Source organism: Miscanthus floridulus, chromosome 16 (assembly GCF_019320115.1).
Source record: "Miscanthus floridulus cultivar M001 chromosome 16, ASM1932011v1, whole genome shotgun sequence".
Lineage (NCBI taxonomy): Eukaryota > Viridiplantae > Streptophyta > Magnoliopsida > Poales > Poaceae > Miscanthus > Miscanthus floridulus.
In genome coordinates, this window is record NC_089595.1 from 8,985,270 (window position 1) to 9,012,698 (window position 27,429).

The 27,429-nt window shown below is 45.6% G+C and overlaps 2 protein-coding genes and 2 pseudogenes across 2 annotated transcripts; 2 read left to right on the forward strand and 2 right to left on the reverse strand.

Annotated features, from left to right (window-relative positions):
* On the forward strand, positions 1-27,276 carry LOC136510233 (putative disease resistance RPP13-like protein 3; annotated as a pseudogene).
* On the reverse strand, positions 8,045-10,002 carry LOC136510153 (uncharacterized). The gene is made up of 3 exons (XM_066504710.1): positions 9,526-10,002; positions 8,605-8,723; positions 8,045-8,487 (listed from the first exon to the last, which is right to left on the reverse strand). Exons 1-3 carry the CDS (start codon positions 9,911-9,913, stop codon positions 8,182-8,184), a joined length of 813 nt encoding a protein of 270 aa, XP_066360807.1. The 5' UTR covers positions 9,914-10,002; the 3' UTR covers positions 8,045-8,181.
* On the reverse strand, positions 9,919-10,709 carry LOC136513478 (uncharacterized; annotated as a pseudogene).
* LOC136513479 (G-type lectin S-receptor-like serine/threonine-protein kinase At1g11330) lies at positions 14,533-15,793 on the forward strand. Its single transcript, XM_066507479.1, is given in 6 exon segments — positions 14,533-14,749; positions 14,835-15,063; positions 15,156-15,306; positions 15,431-15,622; positions 15,624-15,682; positions 15,772-15,793. Coding segments are annotated over 6 exon segments (870 nt in total).
* Positions 27,277-27,429: the final 153 nt, after the last annotated feature.

The following is a 27,429-nucleotide window of genomic DNA, read 5'->3' on the forward strand; positions in this document are numbered from 1 at the left end:
ATGCTGGCGTCGAGCTCGGCGCCAGCGTCCCTGGCGCCGAGCCCCTGGGCTGGGGCGAACTTACATGGAACGAAGCTCGGCGCCAGTCACTCTGGCGCCGAGCTCGGCGCCATAGATGCTGGCGCCGAGCTTGGCGCCGTTGACGCTGGCGCCGAGCATGCAGTTTCATGATATATAAAATTTGTGGATATATAAAATTTTGGCTTGTTTTACCATGAGATGGATATATAAAATTTTGGCTAAATCCCTAAATTTACCATAAGATGGGCAACTTAGAATTTGGCTAATGTTTTAAATTTACCATGAGATGGACATGCTGAAATTTGTGGGACAGACATATGCAAAAATTGCTAAGTCTGAATTTTTGCTATGACTTAGAGACTAGAATTTTACCATGACTTAGACATTGACAAATTTAAAATTTTACCATGACTTGGATATTGAGAAATGTGGCTATCTCTAGAGTTTTACATTGACTTGATATTTGAGCACTTAAAACAACATAGAAATACTTAGGATAAAAAATGATCTAGGGTTCATGTTGATGAACGAGCCTAAAAATGTTTCTAAGTGTTGGATCAATAGTTAACACTATTTTTCATGATGCAGTTTTGACCACAGTAAAACTATAGTTTCTTTTCTAGATATAAAGTTTGACCTTTAATAGAAGTTGTAGTTTGAGTTGAGTACAACAAACTTTGTTTTTGGACCTAAACCTAAATCAGTTTGCGATATTTTATCTTCCAAATTTGTATAGCAACTCAATTTAATACCTTACTACGAGTTTGAGTACTCTCTGAGGATATGACAACAAAACAAGTCTCGTCAAGTTTGAACTTAGCCACGGTAAAAAATCAGACCATCTCGTGATAAATATACATATGTCCATCTCATGGTAAAATCACAGATTTAGACATATCGTAACATATCCAAGTCACAATAAAATCTCATGGTAAAATCTACGGCGCCGAGCTCGGCGCTTCGTTCCATGTAAGTTCGCCCCAGCCCAGGGGTGGCGCCGAGCTCGGCGCCAACATCGATGGCGCCGAGCTAGGGTCTATTTTCTGAATTCTTTCCGTCAGGGGTCTATTTGAGAGAAACTTTGGAAAAAAGGGCTAAAAAGTAAAAAATTCGGTCCTCTCGCGGCTCCCTCCGATCCCCAGCAGGTCAGTGTCAGTGCTAATTAATTATTCTCGCTCGCTCGCTAGTTACATTTCCTTTATTTTCTCCAACCAAATTGCTAGCTTGGCTGCTCATAAAGACATACGTACATTTGATTCCAAGGGAGGGATCAGTTCGATCGCCTCATCAGCATCGCTGGTATCTGCTGGATCTAGGACTGCCTACTACTGCGCCATGTATGATCCAGGTGAGAGAGCTTAGTCTTTGAGCAGTAATTAAGACAGTGTGTATTTTTGCCCAGACCTTGTCTTAATTAAACGAATGGAAATTTACTTTTCCGGAACTACCACTATATATATATGAGAAAACTCACTCCAAGTGGTCTGTCACTTTTGCCGCTGTAGCAATCATCTTTTTTCTCACTATACTCTAACTAGCTAATTAATCCGCAATGCAGAGGACGCGGCATCGATTCTAACACCTGCAAAGATATCGATCAATTGCCTTAATATAATTTTTGCCCACCGCAAGCAAATGGCTGGATCACCTCTCAGCTAGCTAGCTACACGAGCTGCCGATCAGCCATGGATCTCATGACAGGGGCCATTGGGCTGCTCCACAAGCTTGGCGAGTTCCTCAAGCAGGAGCACAATCTGCAGACAAGCATGAAGGAAGACATAGAGCCTCTTGAGACACAGCTCAGGAGAATAATGCATGACACTGCCCTATCCGAATCCGAGATGATGCCACGGGTGCAGCAGCAGCAGTATGATAAGCATCGTACGACCAGCTGAGAGAGCTGTCATATGACATAGAGGATATCGTCGACAACTTACTCTTGTCCATCGATGGGCTGCTGGGAGCCTATGGCCAACCAAGACAGCAGCTTCAGGGAGACGTTGGAAGGCATCAAGGCCCAAGTCAAAAATCTGGCTGCCTGGCAAGCTGAATTTGTGGTTAAAACTACTATGACTAGCACTGTTGATGATCCATCTCTTGAGGACGGGTTCATGCAAGCCAGACAGCTTGTTGCCATCCACAAGTTAAAAGCTGAGCTCATATCTAGGATGCTGTCTTCATCTTGTCAGCGATTGAAGATATTTTCTATTTGGGGGGCTGGAGGAATGGGCAAGACCACTCTTGCAAAAGCAGTCTATGACGATATTAAAGGGGAGTTCAATTGTTGCGCCTTTGTTTCTGTTGGCCAACAGCCTGACATGAAGAAACCCTTGAGGGACATTCTCATACACCTTGGCAAGAAAAGGTACAGCGATCTTAACACGGCCATGCTGGATCAAGCGCAGCTCACTGACGAACTCCAACATTTCCTTAAGAACAAGAGGTAGGCATCAGCCGCCCGATATTGATAAATTTGCCTCCAATTTTTCTGACAATTATTGTTCATTCGAAGCATATACATATTATTTGTGTATTTTTAGTACACGTATATAAGTGGACATAGTTAGTAGTAGCCTATGTACTCACAGTTTCAAAATGGAGTATTGTCATGAGTCAAAGTTTTCTAACGTTCATCAGGTTTATAGAAAAATAACCAACAAAATTCAATAACAAGATCAAATCCTTTTGGTTAAATACACCATGTGTTAGAGTGTGTGGACGGTTACATCCAGACCAAAACAGATTTACTAGCTGAAGAACGCGGAAACAAAAACACCCATAGAAAAAATACGCAAGCAAGAATAACACCGAGGCACGATGTTTTTTTGACGAGGTTCGACGAAGTCCCTACATTCTTGTGGCATGACTACAGGCGCTCTTTCCCATAAAGCAGTAGCTGCACCGGCATCTGGGTGCTCCCGCGGCCTTATCGCCATCCAAACTAGCCACCAAGCCGTTTCATGGTTACAACCGAGCTAGGTTGCCTCATATTTATGGCTCCCTGTCTATAGGATACAAAGTCCGGCTCCAACTCTATCCTAGCCCTTAAGGCGAGTCTCAGTGGGCGTATCATCTCACTATTTCCAAGACTCTCATGTGTTGGAAACTGTGCAAAAGAGTTTCATTGCCATGAGACTTATTTCATCCAATGAAACTTTTATCTTGTCTCTCTTCATCATTACTATGTCATATCAGCTTATTTAATGCTCATGAAACTCTCATGAAATGCCGTTGAGATTGGCCTAATACAATACAAATTCGACGTAACCGAACTATAAACATATATATTCGATACTATATTATACCATAGAATATGTATTGATGGATCATTTATTTGGCATTATAGATGGTGGGCTGTGACGCAGCCCAACGACCGCTCATCCACTAGCCCTCGCCCCCAACCGTTCTAAAAAAATAAAAAAACCTTCTTATCCCTTCTGCTCCCTCCTCTCAACCACAACGCCTTCCGCCTGCCACTCTGTCTGTCCTGTCCCGAACTCGGATGCCACTTTGCCTCACTGCTGCTGCGCGCCCCACCCGGCGCCGCTCGCTCACCCCCCGTCGCGAGCGCTTCTCGCCTCTCATGTCGCACGTGCTGGTGCTAGTGGTGTTCGCTCCGCCCATCGCGCACGCCGCCCGTTCGGCCGAGCCAAGACCAGTGCTGGTGGCGGCGGTGCACGTGTGCCATTGGTGCTGGTGCACCCGCTCGCCCGAGGCAAGCCCGGTGCTGGTGGCGGTGGTGCTCGCGCGCCGCCGCTCGCTGCCGGCTCTGACCTCGGCAGCTGGAATCAACCGGCCACAGCCTTCCCCTCCCTTATGTTGCATATGTATGTTTCATTTGTTTCAGATGTATGTTGCAATTATTTCATTTTGATGTTGAAAAAGTAGATCGGGAGGATGTTGCACATGTTGCATATGTTGCAAGTGTTTCAGATGCATGTTGCAAGCAAGCGTTTATTCAAAAATGTTTCATTTGTTCCAGACGTATATGTTGCAATCGTTTTTGATCTTGATGTTGCATATGTTTCGCACATATATTGCAACAGTATATTCCAAAATGTTTTAAGTGCTTCAGTCTTATGTTGCAGCAAGTGGTTTCATGTTGCAAGTTGCAAGTGTTATATTTTGGATGTTTCATGTGTTCCACACACATGTTGCAAGTGCACGTTCCAAGTGTTTCATATGTTTTTAGACGTATGTTGCATTCAAATGTTTTTCATGTTGCAAGTGTTTTATGTTATTTGGCCCGGGGCGAGCCGAGGGGGGCGGGGGGGGGGGGGGGGGGGGGGGGCAGCGGACTGTGCGTGTGGCATGCCGGGGGGGGCTGCAGAGGGGGCGCTGGGGGTGGGCGTACGGTTGCTTCGCTCTGGGGCGCGCTAGGTCCCAGCTCTCGAGTGCCACCCACGCGGAGAGAGAGGAGCAGGTCTGGGGAATGACCGGCGGGCGTAGATACGGGGGCGGAGTGTGCGCGTGGGGCGGGGGTGACAGCGGACGAGGGTGGAACGATGGTGGACTGGGGCGGGCTGCGTGGGCATCCAGACACACGCATCCGTCCGGATGTTCGGGCACTAGCCACGCCCCAAATCATTGCTAAAGTTTGCCAGGACATGTTGTACAAACTGACCCTTGATCGGTGCAACTTGTAGAAAAAAAGAATGTTATATTACTATTATTATCAGGTGCGCACTTAACTGTTACTAATTATGTTCTCATATAGATGTTTGTTGTCGTTGTTTTTTACCATTGGCAACACTGGCAGAGGATAGTGGAGCCGAAGTTGAGCACTTAGCCCCCTTCCTCCAGATGCTGATCACTACAAGTCTTCATCTATGCTTGCATTGTTGGTCCTATGCCTTGATGTAAATTGCTAGATTTGTAGCTTAACTGAACCCCCCCACCCCAACCCCGCCCCCTTTTTTTGGCACTATGCTCCGCCACTAACTAGTTTTATCACTTTAAATAAATTAGATGGGTAAAACACGACACGAGGGTTTATATATATTGGTACGATGAGCTGCCACGAGATGACCAGAGAGCCGCGACAGGCTATCGGTGAGGGCCACTGTGCAAAGACGAGAGCCACGGCGGACTACGGATGATGATTGCCACGGAAAGACAAGAATCACGGCGCATTGCGCTGATGAATGTCTTTGAGGGACAATGAGAGCCATGGTAGGCTACGGATGAGGGCCGTCGCAGGGTGATGAAGGCTGCGGTGGGCTACCGATGAGGGGCACCACGGGATGACAAGTCGATGACGTAGTTTTAGCTGCTAAAGGTGGTGCTGTTGCCCGAACTGAGATCGCCGGTGTCATTGATGAAGAAATCCCAATCTAGTCTATATGATCTATGCGTGATGATCCCCTACTTGGCGCACCAATTGATGTAGGATTTTCTATCTCACTGGTAATTTGTGTATCACAACTGTAGATTTAATCGGATACCACATGGGACACCGATTTATACTGGTTCAGGTATGGGGTAACCTACATCCAGTGTAGATGATGATCTTTATTGGTTGTGTGTAGTGCACTTGAGGTTGGTTACGAATAGGGGACCACAACAACGTGTCTATGGGTGGAGCTATATGGAGGATGAGCTTGTTATATTCAGGATCTAAGTTGGTATGCCGATTATGGGCTCCCTATTGCTTCTTATATAGTCCGAGTGTAGGGTTATAGATTGAGTCCTGATCAGTTTACAATAGGTTTCCTAATTTATTACATGAAAGTCTAGTCAGATAGAGTTGAATTCTGAACATATCTTGTTGTGCCTTGTCTACTAAGTAGATGAGCTATCCCATCTGGTTTGGGCCTCTCGTGTAGCCCGCTCGGTGCACCTCATCCCATTTGGGCGTTTATCTTAAGACAAGGGTACCCATTACCAATATACCAACACCTGTCAGACTGGATCACCGACCACCGCACTTGGGCAACTGGTTATGGCCTCTGTGAGGGTATACTTGGCCATGTATTTGTCAGTAGCCTCCCGAGCTTCCGTGTGATTCGGAAAATTGGAGAGGTTCAACCTCAATCTTCTTGTGTTCTTCTGATCCCTGGGTGCACGACACCTGTAGTACAATTGTCGTCCATAGTCCAGAAAGCCAAAAAAAAAAATCCAGACACTCCAGAATCCAGACAAACACCTAAAACTGTCTTTCTGCAGCCAGCAAGCGTGTGTAGTGATGTGGAGAAATTTTTTTGTGTGTTTTGGCTATCATTCTTATTTTTTTGTTTTTCTATATAGATGCCTAGTTAGTTGTACTAATTCATGGCTCTTGCTTTTTTTAATGTGAATAGGTTCTTAATTGTTATTGATGATATAAGGGACATACCATCATGGGAAGTAATTAAATGTGTTTTGGTGGACAATGGTTGTGGAAGTAGAATAATCATAACTTCTCGTGCACTTGACGCCACAGAATTGAGTGGTGAAGATCTCAAGGTAATGCCACTTTCTATTGATGACTCCAAGGAACTATTCTATGCCACATTATGTGGTCGTAAAGGCACAATCAATTTTGATCCACTGGAGGAGCAGACCACTGAATATATTGTGCAGAAATGTGGTTGTGTACCATTAGCCATAATTATGATAGCTAGTTTGTTGGCTTGTAAACCACAAGAGGAATGGACTGAGGTTTACAGCTCTATTGGATTTTGTCAGGAAGGTAACATAGGTGCCGATGAGAACAACACAAGAAAGATAATCCAGTTTAGTTACTATGACCTGCCAAGCCATCTGAAGACCTGCCTATTGTATTTGAGCATATTTCCTGATGGGCATGTGATTGAGAAAGACATGCTGGTGTGGAGATGGGTAGCTGAAGGCTTTGTGCATGACGACCAAGAACATGGTGAATCGGTATTTAAGATCGGAGAGAGGTACTTGTATGAGCTTGTTAGTAGAAGCATGATCGTCCTGGCAGTAGAAAATGAGGACACCAACAACATATGTGCCTGCGATGTTGAAGGCATGGTGCTGGACTGGATTCGTACTGTGGCAAGAGAAGAAAAATTTGCCACTGTACTATCAGGGAATCATGATGAACATCAAAGTAATAATGCTCGTATAATGGCCATCCAAAATAGAGCCCTTTACAAATACCCTGATCTGCTGATTAGAATGTGGAAACCAAAAGTGAGGTCATTTAATGGCATTGGGTGCCACATTAACAGTAGCATATCACTACTCGCACACTGTCAGGTTTTACGTGTCCTTTCCAATGTTTTAAATCTCCGGCTAAGCCTCTTAGCTGCTGACCTTCTCAACAGCTAAGCGCAGATATAGCCGGATATAGCTGCAGCTAAGCCATTTAGCTGTTTTTTCAAAAAAAATGAGAAAAAAACACATGATCTTGGCATAACTTGATAATCGATACTAAATCAGATCACCAACTGCAGACAAAACCAGAAGATTCACATCAGTGCAGAAGAAAGCCTAGCTCTGACATTTTTAACACATTTTACATGCTTACAATTCAGCACCACCCTCATCAGGCAACAATGCATTAGACTTGCTACAAATGTAAAAATGTCCTGGTTTGGTGATCAATTAAGCCATCCGCAGCAACTACAATAACTAGCATTTCCAGTGTACCAACTAGCAGTTCAGATAGCAGCAACTGATCAGGACTAGGATAAATTTAGAAGTAGCATTCAAGCAGTAAGCAACAAAGGCCACTGATATGATACAAACATATTCCTCATGTGAAGCACAAGGGAAAATTACTGATTGAAAAAAAAGATTCAAGTAAGCATGACATTGGCATAACTTCATAACCATTACTAATTGAAAGGAGTACATTACAACAGGCTGCACTGGGCCATTTAAAACTAACAGACAAGGCAATAACCAGTTGATAGTTGATACATAACCAGTTGAATAAAGCTAACAGTACAACACAAAAGGTCATCAAGAGTTCTAGTCTCACTAATCACTTAATCAGACAAGGCAATATTACAATCAGACAGGATACTAAATTACTAATACGAGGCAATATTGCAATCTTCATTTCTTCTAGTCTCACTAATCAGACTCAGAGACATAGGGAGAGGAAGACTTATCAGAGTCAGTAGTCTGCATTAGAGTACCATCAGCACAATCTTCTGAATCGGATGATGGAGCTTCAGGCTGCACTGGGCCATTTCTCATCAAAGACTACAGGCTCCTGACTTTCCTCTTCTTAGGGTGCACAGGCCTTTTCCTTTTAGCTTGTGGTTGTGCTTGTTGTGGTGTGTGCTTATGTGATTCTTGTGTACATTGTTGTTGTTCCATTTCACTTGGCAAAGGCGTAATACCAGTAATGAATTCATTATCATCATCTGCCACGACATCATCTACTTCTTTCTCCAAAGGATCTCTATCCTTCTTCTCTCTCTTATTCCTTAACTTAGAATTAAATTTAACAAATACAAGATCTCTCATCCTTTCATGAAGTAGCCTATTGCGCTTCTTTGTATGAACCTACGAGTCAAGTAGTGAAGACAAGGCTGCAGGTCAGATTTAAATTCCATGAACAAACCTTAAAATTCAAAAAAGATAGCATGCACACAAAGATGCATGTCATAATTTTCTTTTTACCTGTTCAAATACTGACCAGTTCCTCTCACAAGCTGAGGAGCTGCAGGTCAGACTTAGAATCCTTGCTGCCAATTTCCTAAGATTTGGTGTGCTTGTGCCATGGTGCAGCCACCATTTTGCTGCATAAACATTAAACAAGTTAGAATTTGAACAGCCACCATCTTTGTAATGTTTGGAGTGGCAAGGTTGTGGGGGTGCTGCCGACTGTGGGGTGGAGGATACCTCAGGTAGCAGCTAGAGTTAAGTGCTTTCTATGTATAGATAATTAAAGCTATTGAGGTGCAAATGTGCAATGGCTTTAAGCCTATTGCTTGCAGTCACCTAACTGTAAATAAGTAGTCTACCAAATACATGTATAGACAATGGGACTATAGGGACACCAAACTATTAGAAGAATCAGACTCAAGATTTTTTTCCAGTCTAAAACAAGGATGCTTACTGTAGTGGAGGATAGACAATGCTTGAGCTAGAAAACTTCCTGTCCTAATCAGCAGCAACACACCTGGCACAGAAACTATGACTAATGCAATATCAAAACCAACACATCTGTGCCATTGCAATTCTGTTTCGAAATGCTGATGTCTACAAATGGACATCAATCAATTGACATACTCAAGTGGTTCACACCAGGCTGATAGATGTCAAAAGGTTAAAAAAATCACTATGAAAGAAGTATTCAGTTGACACTACTGTGTGGTTCACACCAGGCTGAATTAGAATGGCTCAATTCTACAGCAAGAATATAAGACCTCCACAACCTAGACTTTCAACTACAACAGTTCCATCCTGCTACTATTTTGTACAAGCAAATCTTTTAAAAAATGGTATCCCACAAGCAACACTATTGAACAGAATGTGGCAAAGCGTTTTCAAAATGATGGCTGAGCATGAATAGGAGGTGAAGCGATTCAGCAACCTCACCTGGATTGAAATTCTTGTTCTTTCGCTGCCTTGTGGCAATTTCACTTCCAAAACTCCCTTGCTGATTTTGATACAGGTCGAGTTCTTCAATTATCTTGTCTTGGGTTTCTTCATCACCAGCCACCATCTTTGTAATACAGGAAATCACACCTGCTGCAAATGATCCATCTTTCACAATCTCTGACTTATTTGGGTAATAGTAGTAGGGGTTCAAATAGTACCCAGCTAGGTGTAGTGGAGTCTTGAGCTTGTTGTCCCATCTTCTATCAATGATATCCCAGACTTCTTTGAAGCGGCTCTCATCATTATCAAACCTCTGAGAAATTTCTTTCTTCGCCTCCAACATTAATCCATGGAAGAATCCCATTGATGGTACATCGCTGTCCATTCTTCTCAACACATTAGCCAATGGCTCAAAGTAATTAACTGCAATGTCAACATTTTTCCAGAAGGCTTCGGATCTGATCACTTTGTTGGCTTTCTTCCCCTTGGCCTGCTTCAAGTAACCCAATTCCTCCATCTCATCTGATTTAAATAGTCTTGTCAACTCTTTTTTGTTGTCCAGCAAGCTTTTTAGATTCAAGTAAGCAGTGGCAAATCGTGTAACCCCAGAGCGAACCAAGTCTTTCTTAAGAAACTTCCTCATCAAATCCAACACCCTAGTATGAGCATACAAGAAAACAGTCACTTGCCTTGCATTAGCAATGGTCTCCTCAACTGGTCCAAGCTTACCAATATCCTCTAGCATGAGATCCAAGCAATGAGCAGCACATCCATTCCAAAATATTGAAGGTCTTTTTGCTGTCAATAGAGCTTGCTGCACTTGTATTGACGCTAGCATTATCAGTCACCACTTGGACAACATGTTCTTCCCCTATCTCTTCTATGTACCTATCCACAAGTTCAAAGATATATTTGCCATCTTTCCTGTCACCCGAGCATTCCACTGAATCTAAGAAGAGTACCCCATGAGCACTATGCACAACTAAATTCATCACTCCCCTACCCTTCCTATCTGTCCATGCATCTGTCATGATAGAACAACCTGTGACCTCCCATGATTCCTTATGCTCCTTGAATCCATCCATCACCTTTTCCTTCCTTTTCTGCAAGAACGGTCCACTCATCTCATAGGGACTAGGCCCTTTCAGATTTCTACCAAATTGACCAATGGCCTCTAACATATGATCAAAGCTAGGAAGGGTGACTGTGTTGTGTGGAATGCTAGCTTCATAGAACCACTGACATATGTACTCACAAGTTCTATCCCTCCTCTCTTCTCTTTTCTGAGTTGTCAATGCTGTTTGAACCTTTTTGCTTAGATTAATTCCTCTCTGTGTCATACTAGCAGATTCTTCTATAGAAGGAGGCTTGTAGTACTTGTCAATAGTTTGACCACCTGCTACAGATCTAGAGCTACTAGATCCTCTTGTCGCCTTTGGCTTCACCACAAGAGCATTATTGCCATGATCTGAACCTTCACTGCCACTTTCACAATCTGAGTTTTCTATGTTAACTTCAGCTCTGTCCATTTCCTTTTCTTTGTTTTTCTGTTCTTTTTCACTAGTCTTCTTCGTAAGCAAATCAAATATCTCTTGCTGCACTGGAGCTAGGAACTTTTCCACACTTAGTAGTATTGAAACCTTTAATTCCTGCAAGATGGTACTTAATTCTTGTAATTCCACCACTGCAGAGCTTGTCACAATACTTGCACCGTAGGTGATGTTTCTTGGTTATGTCTGGGCAGAAACAGTGAGCCCATGCAGGGTCATCTGAGTTGATACCAGGTTGTTTTGGTCCAGCTTCTACTGAGACAGAGGCAGCACTAGATGGGTTACCTATACAAAGAGCAAACTAAGCCACATTAAACTGGACTAGTGGCAGAGGCAGCACTAGACTAAGGTATTCTAAATTTCTAATACCTGAGCCTTTTGTATTGCCATTTATTCATCTTCTCAATTAATCTCTCAATGTATTTCTGAATACGCTATTCTGCTCAACTCAACTGGACTAGTGGAAATGGAAAATAAATAATAAATGCGATATATACACCAGGCAGGCATCAAAGCAATCGGACACCATCTGGTTGCTAGTAATAAATTGCTGACTGTTGACACCATATCATTATAGATATGCTCATAGTTATCTCAAATAACATGCTGTGAAGCATTCATGATACAATTATTGTCATTTATTTACATACTTGTGAATGGCTTGTGCGATAACCATTTTTTGAATCAACTTCCCAGTGTTACTGCCTGTGCTTAACATGGATAATTTCTGCATCTTTTGGTTACCAACAAAAGGTGGCTAATGTATTCAAACTGGTTACAGACTTACAGGTCCTTGATTACAAGACTCAACAAAGCAGACTCTTTCCATTGCTGGCTTCAGCATATGCATTTAGATTCGTGGGTGACTAGCTCAAGTGGCTATACATGAGATCTCGCTATACATGGATGTCACTCAGAAACTAGGAAGCTAAAGACTACTCAACACTGCAAGAAGCAGTTATTATCAATTACCACCTAGGCCAAACAAGCACGGGAGGCAAGTATATGAAATATTGAAATTAGAGGTAACAAATATTGACAGCTTGTTTACATATAGTGAGATCTGCGAGACTGCGACATACAAGCAAAAAAAAGAGAGGAGGTTGTGAGCACTGACCAGATTGTTGTGCCATGCCATCGCCGTTGGAGCTCTACTGCTACTTTCAGTGCTTCTGAGACGAGGAGCACCCAGCGCTAACAGACCTCCTTGTCAGACTCGCGCCGCTCGTGGTTGGGGAAGACGAAGAACTGCTCGTGCTACCTCGCTCGTACTCATGCTGCACACCGCTGCCGTCCGCCACTTGGATCTCCTGGCTGGCCGTGCCCGCTTGAATCTCCGGCTAGCTGCGCCGCTTGGGGGGTGCTAGCTTGAAGTTGGACCTCCGGCTGGCCGCACCGCTTGGGGGCCCCTCGCCGGCGCGGCCGCAGCCGCCGCCGCCGAATCAGAAGGAGGGGGGGCTAGCTTGAAGTTGGGCCTCCGGCTAGCCACTGCCGCTTAGGGGGCCCCTCGTCGGCGCGCCTCACCGCCGCCGAAGCAGAAGCCGCCTCCGCCGCCGCCTCCTTTTCTGTGGTAGAGAGAGTGAGAGACCGAGAGAGACGGGTCACGAGCGTGGGAGTGAGCTAGGGTTGCTTGGTTACGGTGAGGGTGGGGGAAAATTGGGATAGGATGGGCCGCTGACTCATTTTCTGGCCCGCGAAATTTTGGCTGCCGCTAAAAGAAGATCAAGTTTAGCGGCAATCTCCGCAGATCTCCGGCTATTAGCGGTTTTCGTTTCTTAGCGCAAAAATTTAGTTATCTTAGCTTCTACGTTGTGCAGCAGCTATCTCCGGCTATAGCTTCAGCTATAGCCGGAGATTTAAAACTTTGGTCCTTTCCTTACAAGGCTGTAAGTTAACTGCAGACGACTGTTGTGATGGCCTGAAGAATCTTATCGCGGGGTTACTTCACTTGAGATACCTTGGGCTTGGTGGAACGGATATTCGGGATCTGGAGATTATTGAAATTGGCCGTTTGAGATGCTTACAGACACATGGTGTTACTCAGCTAAGACAACTCAAGTGCTTGCGATGTGTTTCCTCATCAACAAGACTAGAATTGCCAAAAGGGATGGGAAACCTAACATCGTTGGAAGAGCTGCGTTTGGAGAGAGTGAGAGGTGAGGAGGATCTCGAAGCCTTTGGTAAAAAGCTGACAGAGCTAAGGGTGCTCCGTATTCACAAACAGTACGTTTTGGGTGCAACATGGAACGAAGGCTTTGTGCAGTCTCTAAGCAAACTGCAGAAAATCGAAGCCGTAGAGCTTCGTCATATGGGCTCGCCCGAAAATCTAATAGTTTTAGAACGACTACTGGTCTGCAATCAGGTGCGCTACTGGCAGCACCATGCCATTGCTCCTGGTGCATTCCCCAAATTGCGCTACTTGAAAATGGATGGATACCTGACCGATTCTACAACCGGGCGCTATGCCGCGGCTTAAATCTGTTGAGCTCCACGTCCATGTGCGGGTTCTCAGATTTGAAAACTTTGACTTCCACGACTTCTATAGATTGAGGTACCTCTGTTTGCTTGAGAAAGTTCATGTTAGAGTACACTGTCTGGGAGCCAAGATAGAGGAAGCAGAGGAGGCAGAGGCAGCTCTGAGGCATGCAGTCCAAAACCATCCCAACCGTCCTAGGCTTATTCTTGACAGAGTTGGTCAGTGTGTAGATGATAAGCAGGTGTGTCTTTGGGCAAATTCTCGTTCTGGCGGTGTCCATCAGCATATTATGTATTTTTGCGGTGTCCTGCAACAAAATTTCCCTAGTTTTTATTATGTATCTAGATATAATATGTATTAGCAAAAGCCATGTACCTAGCTAGAAACGACTTAAAATTTACGATGGAAAGAGCTGAGTAGTATTTATAACAAACACTTTTTAGATGTTGGGATCCACAAGAGGACAAGCAACTAGACGCACAAATTATATATTGAAAATATGTAGTTGCATTTTCTATAAATTCTACTATCTCAATTCTAAATTATAAGTCGTTTTGACTTTTTTGGTACATCGATTTTGCTATGTGAGTAGCTAGCATGTGCCGGGCAGGCCTGATCTGTCCCATGCATTACTTATCCACCATCAATTCATAAGGGACCATTAACTTCACTAGTGATTTCCTAGATTATTCTTCATTATACTAATATGCTACATGCAGGTCATCTGTCTCTACATAAAGATACCAGAGTATATCAATAAAGCACAAGCAAAAGAAAATTAAATGGATATGCATGACAGTATATTATTAATAAAGGGCACGATAGCTATATTAATAATAATATGTTTGGAGTGAGGAAACTTGATGCAATAATAAACTTCTATTTTGCTAATTCAATAATGCCATCAATGTCAAATGTTGGGATGTTGATTAGGGTGTCCTAGATGGCAAAGAGGTTGCCGTGAAATTGCTTCATTCAATGGCACAAAAACTCGACTATGAAGAGGAATTCATGAAGGAGTTCGAGAATCTTAGGAGACTCAACCATCCTAATATTGTACAACTACTTGGCTACTGCTATGAAATAAAGCGTGTATGCGTAGAGTATGGAGGAAGGTCTGTTCTTGCTGATAAAATCTATAGGGCTCTCTGCTTTGACTATATGCACAATGGAAGTCTACAACGACACCTTGACGGTAAGATGATGGTCCTATATCTGATATATTGGCAAGGCTGCTTATCATTAAATCTTTTCCATCTCCCTTCTGTTTGCTTCTATAGATGAAGTCAACAGATTGGACTGGCCAACATGCTACAAAATTATTAAGGGCACTTGCGAGGGTTTGAAATACCTTCATGAGGGATTGAAAACTCCTATGTACCATTTAGATCTAAAACCTGGAAATATATTACTCGACAAGAATATGGTGCCAAAAATTGCCGATTTTGGTTTATCGAAGCTTGTCTGCGACAACGAGACTCGTGCCACATCAAGCCTTTTAGGAACAATATAACTTAATGCCTCTCTGAACTTAATTTTCAAAATCAACTAAATCTTGTTCTTTTAAACACTACTGCATCTACATTTCTGATGTCATGCAGAAGATACTGTCCTCCCGAATATATTGAGCATGGGTATGTCTCCAATAAGTTTGACGTATTCAGCTTGGGTGTTGTAATGATAGAGTTAATTGCCGGGTCTGAAGGCTACAGCAAGGCATATGAAACGCCTTCCCAAGAATTTATTGATCATGTAAGATAACTCCCTTATATGAAGATCCCTGAAAGTATATATAAGCTTTGAGCAATATTTTGTTATGCCTAACACATTTGACACAAAATGATACATTTAATTACTTTGTGGATCGATCTCCTAGGTACAAGAAAACTGGAGAAAAAGGCTACAGGCAACTCCGGGCTGTACATCACCGATATATGAATGCCGTCAGGTGCAAAGATGCATTGAAATAGCTTTAGATTGTGTCAGTGCTGACCGAAAGCTAAGGCCTAATGTGCCTAATGTTGGGGATATCACAAGCTGGCTGAACGAAATAGAAAATAATGCTGAGAAATTGGCCATGACTTTTACCCCACAAAACGAGACATGAGTGTTATGACATCTACACAAGGTGAGACATCATCGACACAAATGTCCCCGTGTTTTCTTTTCAACTAGGATTAACGTTGATGAATTTTATTTGGCAATAACATTATCCAGACATTCCATGGAGGCTAAATAAAGAAAATTAAATCAAGGGCTCATGGAAGTCAGTTCTTGTTTGAAACAAATTAAATAGTTGTTATTTTCGTTCTCATGAAAAGGACCAATCGTGAAGGCCTTTTGTTGGGTGCTGCGAACACAAGGTTGACAAGTACCCTTGTGTGTTCGTTTTGTGATGAGTGATTGTCAATGTGATCCACGAAGTAGGTTGAGTGGTGACTAACCCTACCATGGCGAAAGCTATGTAGTGCGACATGTCTTTTGGCTTGTGTTGTGCAGGTGTGGAGCTCGGATGCGGTGGTCGACGGCGAGGTGAAGGTCAAGGAGGACGTGCCATGCCGACAGACCGGGAGCGGTGAAGGACGGACGTGAGGCTTGGACCGAGGGACCCAGAGGCCGGGTGACTAGCCGCGGTGGCTGACACTTGGGACATCGACAAGTGCAAGAAGACTATGGAGTGACGGTGTTGACCGGGTCAAGACGGCGGACGCGTGAGTCGAGCGAGGCTCAGGAGGACTTGGCGGGCCGGCCGGTCGAGGACGGCGGTGACACGCGTCGGATGGCGGGGGACGCGTATGGAGTACGCTACTCGCGGACGGTTTGATGGTTTGGACCTCAAAACCATCGGATGGACGGTTTACGGGTTTGGGCCTCAAAACCCGGGCGGAGGTTCCGAGGAGGGACGGACGGCACGTGGCGGCATCAGGGAGTTCGCGTCGAGGCGAAGCTACCGATGAGAAGGCGCGGTGGCCGTCGGATCAAGATTACACCGGGTTGGACAACAACGCCCTTGGGCTTAGCGGTTCAACTCATTTGTATCCAGGGGCAAAACTGGGAATGTGTAATAGCCCTGTTAAATAGGATGAGGGAGCCCCCATCTCCCTCACCTCCTCCAGTTTTTATTTTCTCCTTTAGGGTTTCTTCCTCTAGTTTGCTTCCATGTATGAGAGAGGTCCACAACTCAAATTGTGACTTGGTTTTGAAGGAATCAGGTGGCCGTAACCACCGTATGCCCTCCGGGATTCATGATTTAGTTGTGTTCTTGATGTGATTTTGGTGTTCTTCACGAGCTCCTTTTGTCCCCTCTTGTTTCCCCTCTCGTTTCTTCGTTTTGGGATGGTTTTGGTTCGTTCTTGTTGCCTTGGATCGATCAATGACATGAGTAGAAGCTTTCCACCGAAGGAAATCCACTAATTCCTCACGAGATCGCAGATCCGAGCAATTTAAGTTCTTGACCTATTTTTTGGGGGATTCTTCAATTCCTTCGATTCACGGAGTTAGAGTTTGTTTCGGGCCATGATCCTTTAGAGGTTGCCTTTCTACTCGCTTGTGAACCCTTGTGCAAAGTTTCAAGTCATTTGGAGTTGATTTGATCAAGTTATGGCTTGATTTGATTTTTCCCGAGAAACTGCTCGTTCATACCGGACGTGTCCGATATGATCTAGGACGTGTCCGATATTTCTCACTTTGGAGTTTTGAGCTGAAATTTGGTGGAGACCTTCCCTTGGTGTCTAAAGAGCTATGGTTAAAATTTTATGATTTTTGGACACCATTTGACGGGGTTTTGGATTTTTCTCTTTTGGTCAGCTTGCTGCTGAAAATACCGGACGTGTCCGAGATGATACCGGACGTGTCCGAAAATACCGGACGTGTCCGATATAATACCGGACGTGTCCGATATTTGCAGGAGCAGTGCTGTTTTCTTTTGGGAGTTTGCTCGTTTGGGCTTTCGATCTGTGTTCCGTTTGCTCTGTGGTGACCCGCTGTGTTCTGAGGGAGCATCCACCCTTCTCTAGGGTCGTGGTCATTAAGTCTTTCGTGTATGCTTTTTGGAGATTGATGTTGGGACAGTGGTCGAAGATTTTGAAAGAAATTTGAGGCTCCCATTCACCCCCCCTCTGGTCGTCGTTTCTGGTCCTTCAATTGGTATCAGAGCCGGTTAAGGATCATTCCACCTTAATCGGTCCGTGATCCACGAAGGCGACATGGAGCGTGGTTCCGGCAAACCACCGCACTTTGATGGGTCCAACTATCCTTATTGGAAGATCCGCATGTCTGCGCATCTCCAGGGGATTGATTGGCTCGTCTGGGAAATTTGCGAGGATGCTACTTACGTTGTGCTCCCTGTTGCGGCCCGTACCACCCAGGATCACAAGGATCGGCACAATGCAAATAGCAAAGCTCGCAGTGTGCTTTTCTCGAGTCTTTCGCTTTCTGAGTTCGAGCGTGTCTCCGATTGTACTACAGCTCGAGAGATCTGGGTGAGGCTTCAGAGCTATCACGAGGGGACCGCACAGGTCAAGACCAGACTCTACGAGACGTACAAGCGCGAGTACGAGAACTTCTCTCAGTTTGATGGCGAGTCCATCGATGCCATGTTTTCCCGCTTTCAGACTATCGTCAACAAAATGAAAGCGAACAAGGCCAACCTACCTTATAGTGATCATGAGAGGGCGCTCAAGCTTCTCTATGCCCTTGATCGAAAGGTATGGGATGTGAAGGTGTCGGCGATCATCGAGTCGGCCAACTACGACACCCTCACCGTCGACGAGCTTTTCAGCAAGCTCAAGTCCACAGAGATCGACTACCAAACCCAAGCCAAGCTCAAGAATCCTTCTGCACCAACCATGGCTTTGGTCTCAGGTAGTGGTTCAAGTTCATTGACTAACCCTTCACAAGCTTCTTTCTCTTTGTCGTGCTTGATGTCAGTCACAGAGGAGCAGCTGGAGTCTCTTGGGGATGATGAGTTGGCACTCGTCATCAGTCGGTTCTCTCGGTTTCACAACAACCGTTTGAACCAGCCGACGCAGTGGTGGCCCGAAGGAGGGATGCTATGGATGTGGAGATCCGGACCACTTTGTCGCGCACTGCCCCAAGAAGAAGCCCTTCACCAACAAGTACGACTCCGGCAAGCGCAAGGATAAGCGCGACTACACCTCCGGCAAGCACAAGGCCAAGGGCGGCTTCGACAAGGAGGCGATCAAGAAGGCATACCGCAGGAAGGCCAAAGCTCAAGAACGCGCCTTCCTCGCCTCCCTCAGCGACCTCGACGACGACTCCGACGATGATCACTCTTCTTCTCCCTCGACCGACGATGAGTCCGAGAAGAAGCGCGAGGACAAGCTCAACGGTCTCTGCTTTGTTGCCGGTGCAAACCGTGGTGGGTTTTGCACTATGGCGGTTGACGGTGGAGCAAAGCTCAAAAAGGACGTCGACGTCGACGACGACGAAAATGAGGTACCGCCCACACTTGACTCACTTATGCTTGAGCTTGATACTATGAATGATACATTGATGAGTCAAGATAAGTTGCTTAAGCGTGCTGCCCGCGAGAGAAAAGAGTTTAAGGACCAGCTAGAGGTTGCTTTGAAGGAGTTGGAGCTTGCCAAGAGTGGTGTAGTGGTGTCAGAGGAGGAGGAGTGCGATGAGTGCGCTATACACATGTCTAACCTCTCTGACTTGCAATCCAAGTATGCTGTTTTGCTTGATGAATGTGATGAGCTGAAGTCTCAGTTCTGGGTTGCTCGGTGCATGCAAGTCCTGCTCAGGCTTGCAATCTGAGTTGGCAGAGAAGGTTGCCAAACTTGCTGAGTTTGAGAAGGCCAACTCAGATAGCACCACCACTACATGTGTTCGATGTGAAGCTTTGGTGTTGGAGCTTGAGTCCTGCAGGCACGACAAGATGGGAACCGAGGAAGAAAACACACAACTTCGGTCCATCTTGAGCTGGGTGTCGTGCAGTGAGCCTCAGTTGGGCATGATGGTGAGCCAGTTCAGGCGGGGAACTGACTCATCGGGAGTAGGCTTTGCTATAGGTGGGAAGGGTGAGCATGTCTATGGCAAGGTTGGTGAACATAGTGGTTTGAACCCAAGTGAGAAACCCACCAACACTCCCAAATTGATCAAGATCCCTCCACCAGAGTCTACCAAGCCTATGATCAAAGATGGTGTGTTTGAAGAACCACCAAAAGCTCCACCATCCAAGCAAGTTTGGGTTCCCAAACCGAACCACTTTCGGAACTCACTCGATACTCTACCCAACATCTCTAGTGCACCCCTTCCTAAAGCCAAAAAGCCTCAGAGAGTGAACCACATCCACAAGAGAGTGAGTCAACCACCATCCAAGAGAGAGGTGAGGTACCACTGTGACTATTGCCATAGAGATGGTCATTTGGCTGAGTTTTGCTTTAGGAGGAAGAGAGATGAGCGGCGCGAGTATGAGTTGAACAACCAGAACATGTACCGTCCTCCCCATGGCGTACATGTACCGCCTGTTCAGAGGCACAGTGTTAGGCCTAGAGGTGCAATGCCTCAAGGTGCTAGGCCTCAGGTGGCGAGACCACGTGGTGGTCGTGCCCGGCGTGGCCCAAGTCATGATCTATATGACTCTGGACCTCGCGACGGTGGCTTTCAGTCCCACACTCCTAGCGGACCACGTTTTCCCCCACGTGGTGATCGCTTCTCTCCAATGGGACATGGCATGTATGGTGTTTTTCCTAACACTTTTCCAGGGCAAATGACTCAACACTGGTATTCTCCTCATTTCACTAACCCCAGTGTTGTGCCATTTGCTCACCCCCTGTCTTTCTATTGATGCAGAGCGGAGGCCTGGAGAACACGTGGCTTGTTGATTCCGGCTGTTCGCGCCACATGACCGGAAAGTTCCAAATGGTTCTCCAGCCTCGACCCCATGCAATACAAGGAGTACATCACATTTGGGGACAATAGCAAAGGTAAGGTGCTGTCTCGTGGGACCATTCGGGTCAATGAGTCTTTTATCTTGAAGGACGTTGCTTTGGTTTCAAGCCTGCATTTCAATTTGCTCTCTGTTTCGCAACTCCTTCAAGATGGGTTTGAGGTGCGCTTTAAGACTGGACTTTCTCGTGTGCTCGATTCTCAGGGACATCTAGTTTGTCAGATCGTTCCTTTCGGCCGAGTTTTCAGAGCTGATTTCTCTCAGTCTTTCGGTTCTTCTCGCTGTTTGGTTGCCGGATCTTCTTCTGATTTGTGGAAGTGGCATAGGAGACTTGGTCACTTGAGCTTCGATCTCCTAGTGAGGTTGAGTTCTCTTGACATGATCCGAGGATTGCCCAAACTTAAGTTTGAGAAGGATCTGGTATGCCATCCCTGTCGCCACGGAAAGATGGTGGCTGCTTCCCATCCTCCAGTGACTCAGGTCATGACCACGAGACCCGGTGAGCTACTCCATATGGACACTGTTGGTCCGGCTCGGGTTCGGTCAGAGGGAGGGAAGTGGTACGTTCTTGTGATCGTGGATGATTTTTCTCGTTATTCTTGGGTGTTTTTCATGGAGGGCAAGGACGAAGCATTTTCTCATGCTCGTGACTTGATCTTGAGGTTGCAAACTGAGTTACCAAAGAATGCCATACGAGCTATCCGCAGTGACAATGGCACTGAGTTCAAAAACTCTCAGTTTGACACCTTTTGTGCTTCCTTGGGTCTTGAACATCAGTTTTCTTCGCCCTATGTCCCTCAGCAGAATGGTGTTGTTGAGCGCAAAAATCGGACTTTGGTTGAAATGGCCAGGACGATGCTCGATGAGCATAGGACTCCTAGGCGTTACTGGGCCGAAGCCATCAACACCGCCTGCCATGTTTCAAACCGCATTTTTCTTCGTGCTTTCTTAAAGAAGACATCCTACGAGTTGCGGTTTGGGCGTCCACCCAAGGTGAGTCATTTTCGAGTCTTCGGTTGCAGGTGCTTCATTCTTAAGCAAGGTAATCTTGACAAGTTTGAATCTAGATCTTCGGACGGTATATTCCTCGGTTACGCTTCTCATTCACATGCGTACCGTGTGCTTAATCTTGAGACTAACCGTGTCGTGGAGACTTGTGAAGTCACCTTCGACGAAACCATGCCCTCTTCTATTTCTGTCTTTGAACGTGCAGGTGATGAAGAGATGGGTGACAGCATTTTCGTTGAGGATGACGATGACATCGATTGGGATGATCCCAAGCCATCTCAACCAGCTGCCCCGATCGAGCCAGCTTCGACCACTTCGGCTCACGGCCCCGAGCCCTCCACCTCTACTTCATGGGGTCCGTGCGAGCCGCTTCCTCAATCGACTGAGGAGGCCCCAGCTGTGGATGAGGGGGAGGCGACTTCGTCTTTGGGTGCACCTCGACATATCCAGCGACGCCATCCTCCTCAGACCATGATCGGCGACATCGACGAAAGGGTAACGCGTTCCAAGTCTTATCATATTTCCCATTTCGCTCATTCTGCTTTCGTAGCTTCTTTTGAGCCTCGAGATATTGGACACGCACTATCTAATGCCGATTGGGTTAATGCTATGCATGAGGAGTTAGAGAACTTTGAGCGGAACCAAGTGTGGGTTTTAGTTCCACCTCCACCAGAGTGCCACCCCATAGGTACAAAGTGGGTTTACAAGAACAAGCAGAGTGAGGATGGGGTGGTGGTGAGAAACAAGGCGAGATTAGTGGCTCAGGGTTTTTGCCAAAAAGAGGGAATAGACTATGAAGAAACCTTTGCTCCTGTTGCCCGTCTAGAAGCCATTAGGATTCTTTTAGCATTTGCAGCTTCGAAAGGGTTCAAGCTGTATCAGATGGATGTAAAGAGTGCCTTCTTGAATGGGTACATAGAGGAAGAGGTTTATGTGAGGCAACCCCCTGGCTTTGAAAATCCAAAGTACCCCAACCATGTTTTTAAACTCCACAAAGCCTTGTATGGTTTGAAACAAGCCCCGAGAGCCTGGTATGAGCGTTTAAAAGCTTTCTTGCTTGATAAGGGTTTTAGGATGGGTTCCGTAGATAAGACTTTGTTCCTCCTCAAGCAAGGCACAGACATCCTTTTGGTTCAGATATACGTGGATGATATAATCTTTGGTGGCTCTTCTCATGCTCTTGTTGCCAAGTTTTCAGATACTATGAGCAGGGAATTTGAGATGAGCATGATGGGCGAATTGACTTTCTTCCTTGGGCTGCAAATCAAGCAAACTCGTGAGGGGACGTTCGTGCACCAAGGCAAGTACACCAAGGACGTGCTCAAGAAATTTGATATGGGTGAGGCCAAGCCTCTTTCGACGCCCATGTCAACCACGACGGCCCTAGATGAGGACAAGGAGGGAGAAGCCGTGGACCAGAAGGAATACCGAAGCATGATCGGGTCCCTGCTGTACCTAACGGCGACTGAGACCGGACATCCAGTTCGCAGTCTGCTTGTGCGCGCGCTTTCAGTCTTCGCCGCGCACGTCTCATCGTCAAGCCATCAAGCGGATCCTCAGGTACCTTCGTTTCACACCCGAGTTTGGTCTTTGGTTTTCAGCCTCCTCCTCTCTTTCTCTTTGTGGGTATTCTGATGCGGATTATGCTGGTTGTCGTGTTGAGAGGAAGTCCACTTCGGGGACTTGTCAGTTTCTTGGATCTTCTCTTGTGTCTTGGTCTTCTCGCAAGCAGTCTAGCGTCGCCCAATCCACCACAGAAGCTAGAGTATGTTGCTGCTGCTGCTTGTTGTTCCCAGTTGCTTTGGATGATAGCTACTCTGAGAGACTTTGGGTTAGAGTTTAGGCGAGTGCCTTTGTTTTGTGACAGCACCAGTGCCATAAGTGTAGCCAAAAACCCAGTCCTTCACTCAAAGACAAAGCACATAGAAGTTCGCTTTCACTTCTTGCGTGACCACTATGAGAAAGGTGATATCGATCTGCACCACATTGATACCCAAAACCAGCTCGCAGATATCTTCACCAAACCACTTGACCAAGCCCAGTTTGCTCGCTTGCGAGGGGAGCTTGGAGTTTGTTTCCCTTTTTAGAGGAGGGAAACTTTGGTTGTTGTATTCTAGTTTTGCTTTTCTTTGTAGTTTAGCCTTTGTTTTTGTTTTTATATCATACTTGCATATCATATCATCATGTATCATATTGCATCCTGAGCTTCATCCTTATAGTAGCTAGATTGACACTATGCTCTTGTTGGGGATGTTATGGATATACAATGATGTGCTTTTGGCTTAGGCTCCTCTTGATCAATTGATGCATGTTATGAGCTAAGCTTGTTTTCCAAACTGTGAACTTGATTAAAACTTATTGAAACATGAAATGTGTTCACCACTACTTGTGGCACTAGCATGTGTAGAATGTGTCGAGATCTTTTTCTTGCTTCATATATATGCTTAGTTGCTACGGCTCATACCTTGAGTTACACACTTGCTTGAGAAACTTGAATTTGTGCTGAAAACTTGAAAATCAAACTAAGTGATTTGAAAAGATCGGGATGGGTCTGTACTATCCTATGTCAGAGTATCGAGACAGCTCCAAATTGCACTCATTGGTGAACTTGAGCTCTGTAATGGATACCGAGATCATTGTCTTAAGCTTCTGATTGCCTTTGGCATAGGCTTGACATGGTCGCTAAGTCAGGTTTTGATGGCACAGATAACCTCCCGCACACACTTGTCTGACAAACTTTGGTAATAAGCTGCATAACTCCGATAAATTTCAATTGGTGTCTAAAATTTGATCAAACCACAAGTTTGTCTCATGACATGATGTGTGAACTTTGTTTGGGGTAGTTCACTTTGCATACATGTGTAGCACAAGGTCGATCTCCTGTCTATTTTTGCTATGTGCTCCTTTGGTGGTGAACCCTCTTTTAAAATTGCTCAAACTTGATCAAAATTGCTTAAATGCCATATTTCGTCTCATTTGGTCACTTTGAGCATTTGCTAGCACTTGTATGTGTTGCTATATATACATGACAGCATCAACTAGAGCCTCTTTTCAATCTACTTACTATAATCTTGAAGCTTCTGCATTCGTGCATTTCTGCATTCATAGCATGATTTGAGGGGGAGATGCAATCTTTGGGCTCTAGCTTGATAAGTGCATGTGTCAACAAGGGGGAGAAGTTTTCCACACTCACAATGACACAAGGGGAAGAAACTTCCAATTTCACCTAAAGTTGAGAGATATGCATTCATTTGAGAGAGATTGCACTTGTTCAGGGGGAGTTGCATTTGAGGTGTTTTGCTAGATGTGTTGAGCCTTTGCCTCTTCTGGAGGGTCTAGCAGTTTTTCGGTTTTTCGAGCTTTGCTAGTGGTGTTGAGCCCGTTGCCTCTTCTTGAGGGCTAGCTTTGTTTTACTTGGTTGCGTCGAGCCGTTGCCCATGTCTTTGGGGACCAAGTTTTGCTCATTTTCAAATGACCCGGTTCTTGGCTTTTCTTTGGCTTTTGGTCATTTGGGTGAGTTCTTTCTTTTCTCTTCTTCTTCTTTTTCTTTTGCTCAAGCTGTTCGTGTATTGGTGTTGACAATGCACTCATCAAGGGGGAGATTGCGAACACAAGGTTGACAAGTACCCTTGTGTGTTCGTTTTGTGATGAGTGATTGTCAATGTGATCCACGAAGTAGGTTGAGTGGTGACTAACCCTACCATGGCGAAAGCTATGTGTGCGACATGTCTTTTGGCTTGTGTTGTGCAGGTGTGGAGCTCGGATGCGGTGGTCGACGGCGAGGTGAAGGTCAAGGAGGACGTGCCGTGCCGACAGACCGGGAGCGGTGAAGGACGGACGTGAGGCTTGGACCGAGGGACCCAGAGGCCGGGTGACTAGCCGCGGTGGCTGACACTTGGGACATCGACAAGTGCAAGAAGACATGGAGTGACGGTGTTGACCGGGTCAAGACGGCGGACGCGTGAGTCGAGCGAGGCTCAGGAGGACTTGGCGGGCCGGCCGGTCGAGGACGGCGGTGACACGCGTCGGATGGCGGGGGACGCGTATGGAGTACGCTACTCGCGGACGGTTTGATGGTTTGGACCTCAAAACCATCGGATGGACGGTTTACGGGTTTGGGCCTCAAAACCCGGGCGGAGGTTCCGAGGAGGGACGGACGGCACGTGGCGGCATCGGGGAGTTCGCGTCGAGGCGAAGCTACCGATGAGAAGGCGCGGTGGCCGTCGGATCAAGATTACACCGGGTTGGACAACAACGCCCTTGGGCTTAGCGGTTCAACTCATTTGTATCCAGGGGCAAAACTGGGAATGTGTAATAGCCCTGTTAAATAGGATGAGGGAGCCCCCATCTCCCTCACCTCCTCCAGTTTTCATTTTCTCCTTTAGGGTTTCTTCCTCTAGTTTGCTTCCATGTATGAGAGAGGTCCACAACTCAAATTGTGACTTGGTTTTGAAGGAATCGGTGGCCGTAACCACCGTATGCCCTCCGGGATTCATGATTTAGTTGTGTTCTTGATGTGATTTTGGTGTTCTTCACGAGCTCCTTTTGTCCCCTCTTGTTTCCCCTCTCGTTTCTTCGTTTTGGGATGGTTTTGGTTCGTTCTTGTTGCCTTGGATCGATCAATGACATGAGTAGAAGCTTTCCACCGAAGGAAATCCACTAATTCCTCACGAGATCGCAGATCCGAGCAATTTAAGTTCTTGACCTATTTTTTGGGGGATTCTTCAATTCCTTCGATTCACGGAGTTAGAGTTTGTTTCGGGCCATGATCCTTTAGAGGTTGCCTTTCTACTCGCTTGTGAACCCTTGTGCAAAGTTTCAAGTCATTTGGAGTTGATTTGATCAAGTTATGGCTTGATTTGATTTTTCCCGAGAAACTGCTCGTTCATACCGGACGTGTCCGATATGATCTAGGACGTGTCCGATATTTCTCACTTTAGAGTTTTGAGCTGAAATTTGGTGGAGACCTTCCCTTGGTGTCTAAAGAGCTATGGTTAAAATTTCATGATTTTTGGACACCATTTGACGGGGTTTTGGATTTTTCTCTTTTGGTCAGCTTGCTGCTGAAAATACCGGACGTGTCCGAGATGATACCGGACGTGTCCGAAAATACCGGACGTGTCCGATATAATACCGGACGTGTCCGATATTTGCAGGAGCAGTGCTGTTTTCTTTTGGGAGTTTGCTCGTTTGGGCTTCGATCTGTGTTCCGTTTGCTCTGTGGTGACCCGCTGTGTTCTGAGGGAGCATCCACCCTTCTCTAGGGTCGTGGTCATCAAGTCTTTCGTGTATGCTTTTTGGGGATTGATGTTGGGACAGTGGTCGAAGATTTCGAAAGAAATTTGAGGCTCCCATTCACCCCCCTCTGGTCGCCGTTTCCGGTCCTTCAGGTGCACTCATCATAATATGTATCTGATGATTTTCGGGGGAAACTCGCTGACATGAGAGATCCACTTGTCACAAACTACTGCAGAAGGAGGACGTGTGTGTGCATCCTACATAGCTGGAAACCTCCGCAAGACATGCAGGCAGGAATAGACGACGATGGTTTAGTAATAGGGCTGCATTTTAATTTACTTTTAATCCTGCGATGATTGACTTCTAAGTCCTTGTGTGTAATAAGAAACCGCTCATGCACCCCACACTACGGGTCCCCTAGGCTAAACATAATTTTCTTCTGTTCTAGTATTTAAATAATGTATAACAGATATATGAACCAAAAATGTCTATCTATCATCACAATTCTATTTGAGTGAAAAATGCTATGCTGTGTGCAGGGTGTGAGGGCAACCGCCTAGGATTGATATTCGCACTTGGAGACGTGTTGCCAGTCATTCATGTAACTTAAAAGCTTTAACCTCTTTTCCTCTTAATGAAACACGTGCATGATTGGCACGTTCGTTAAAAAAAATCAATTGCACCATTGTGTTTGTTAAAGTAAAAGATTTAAA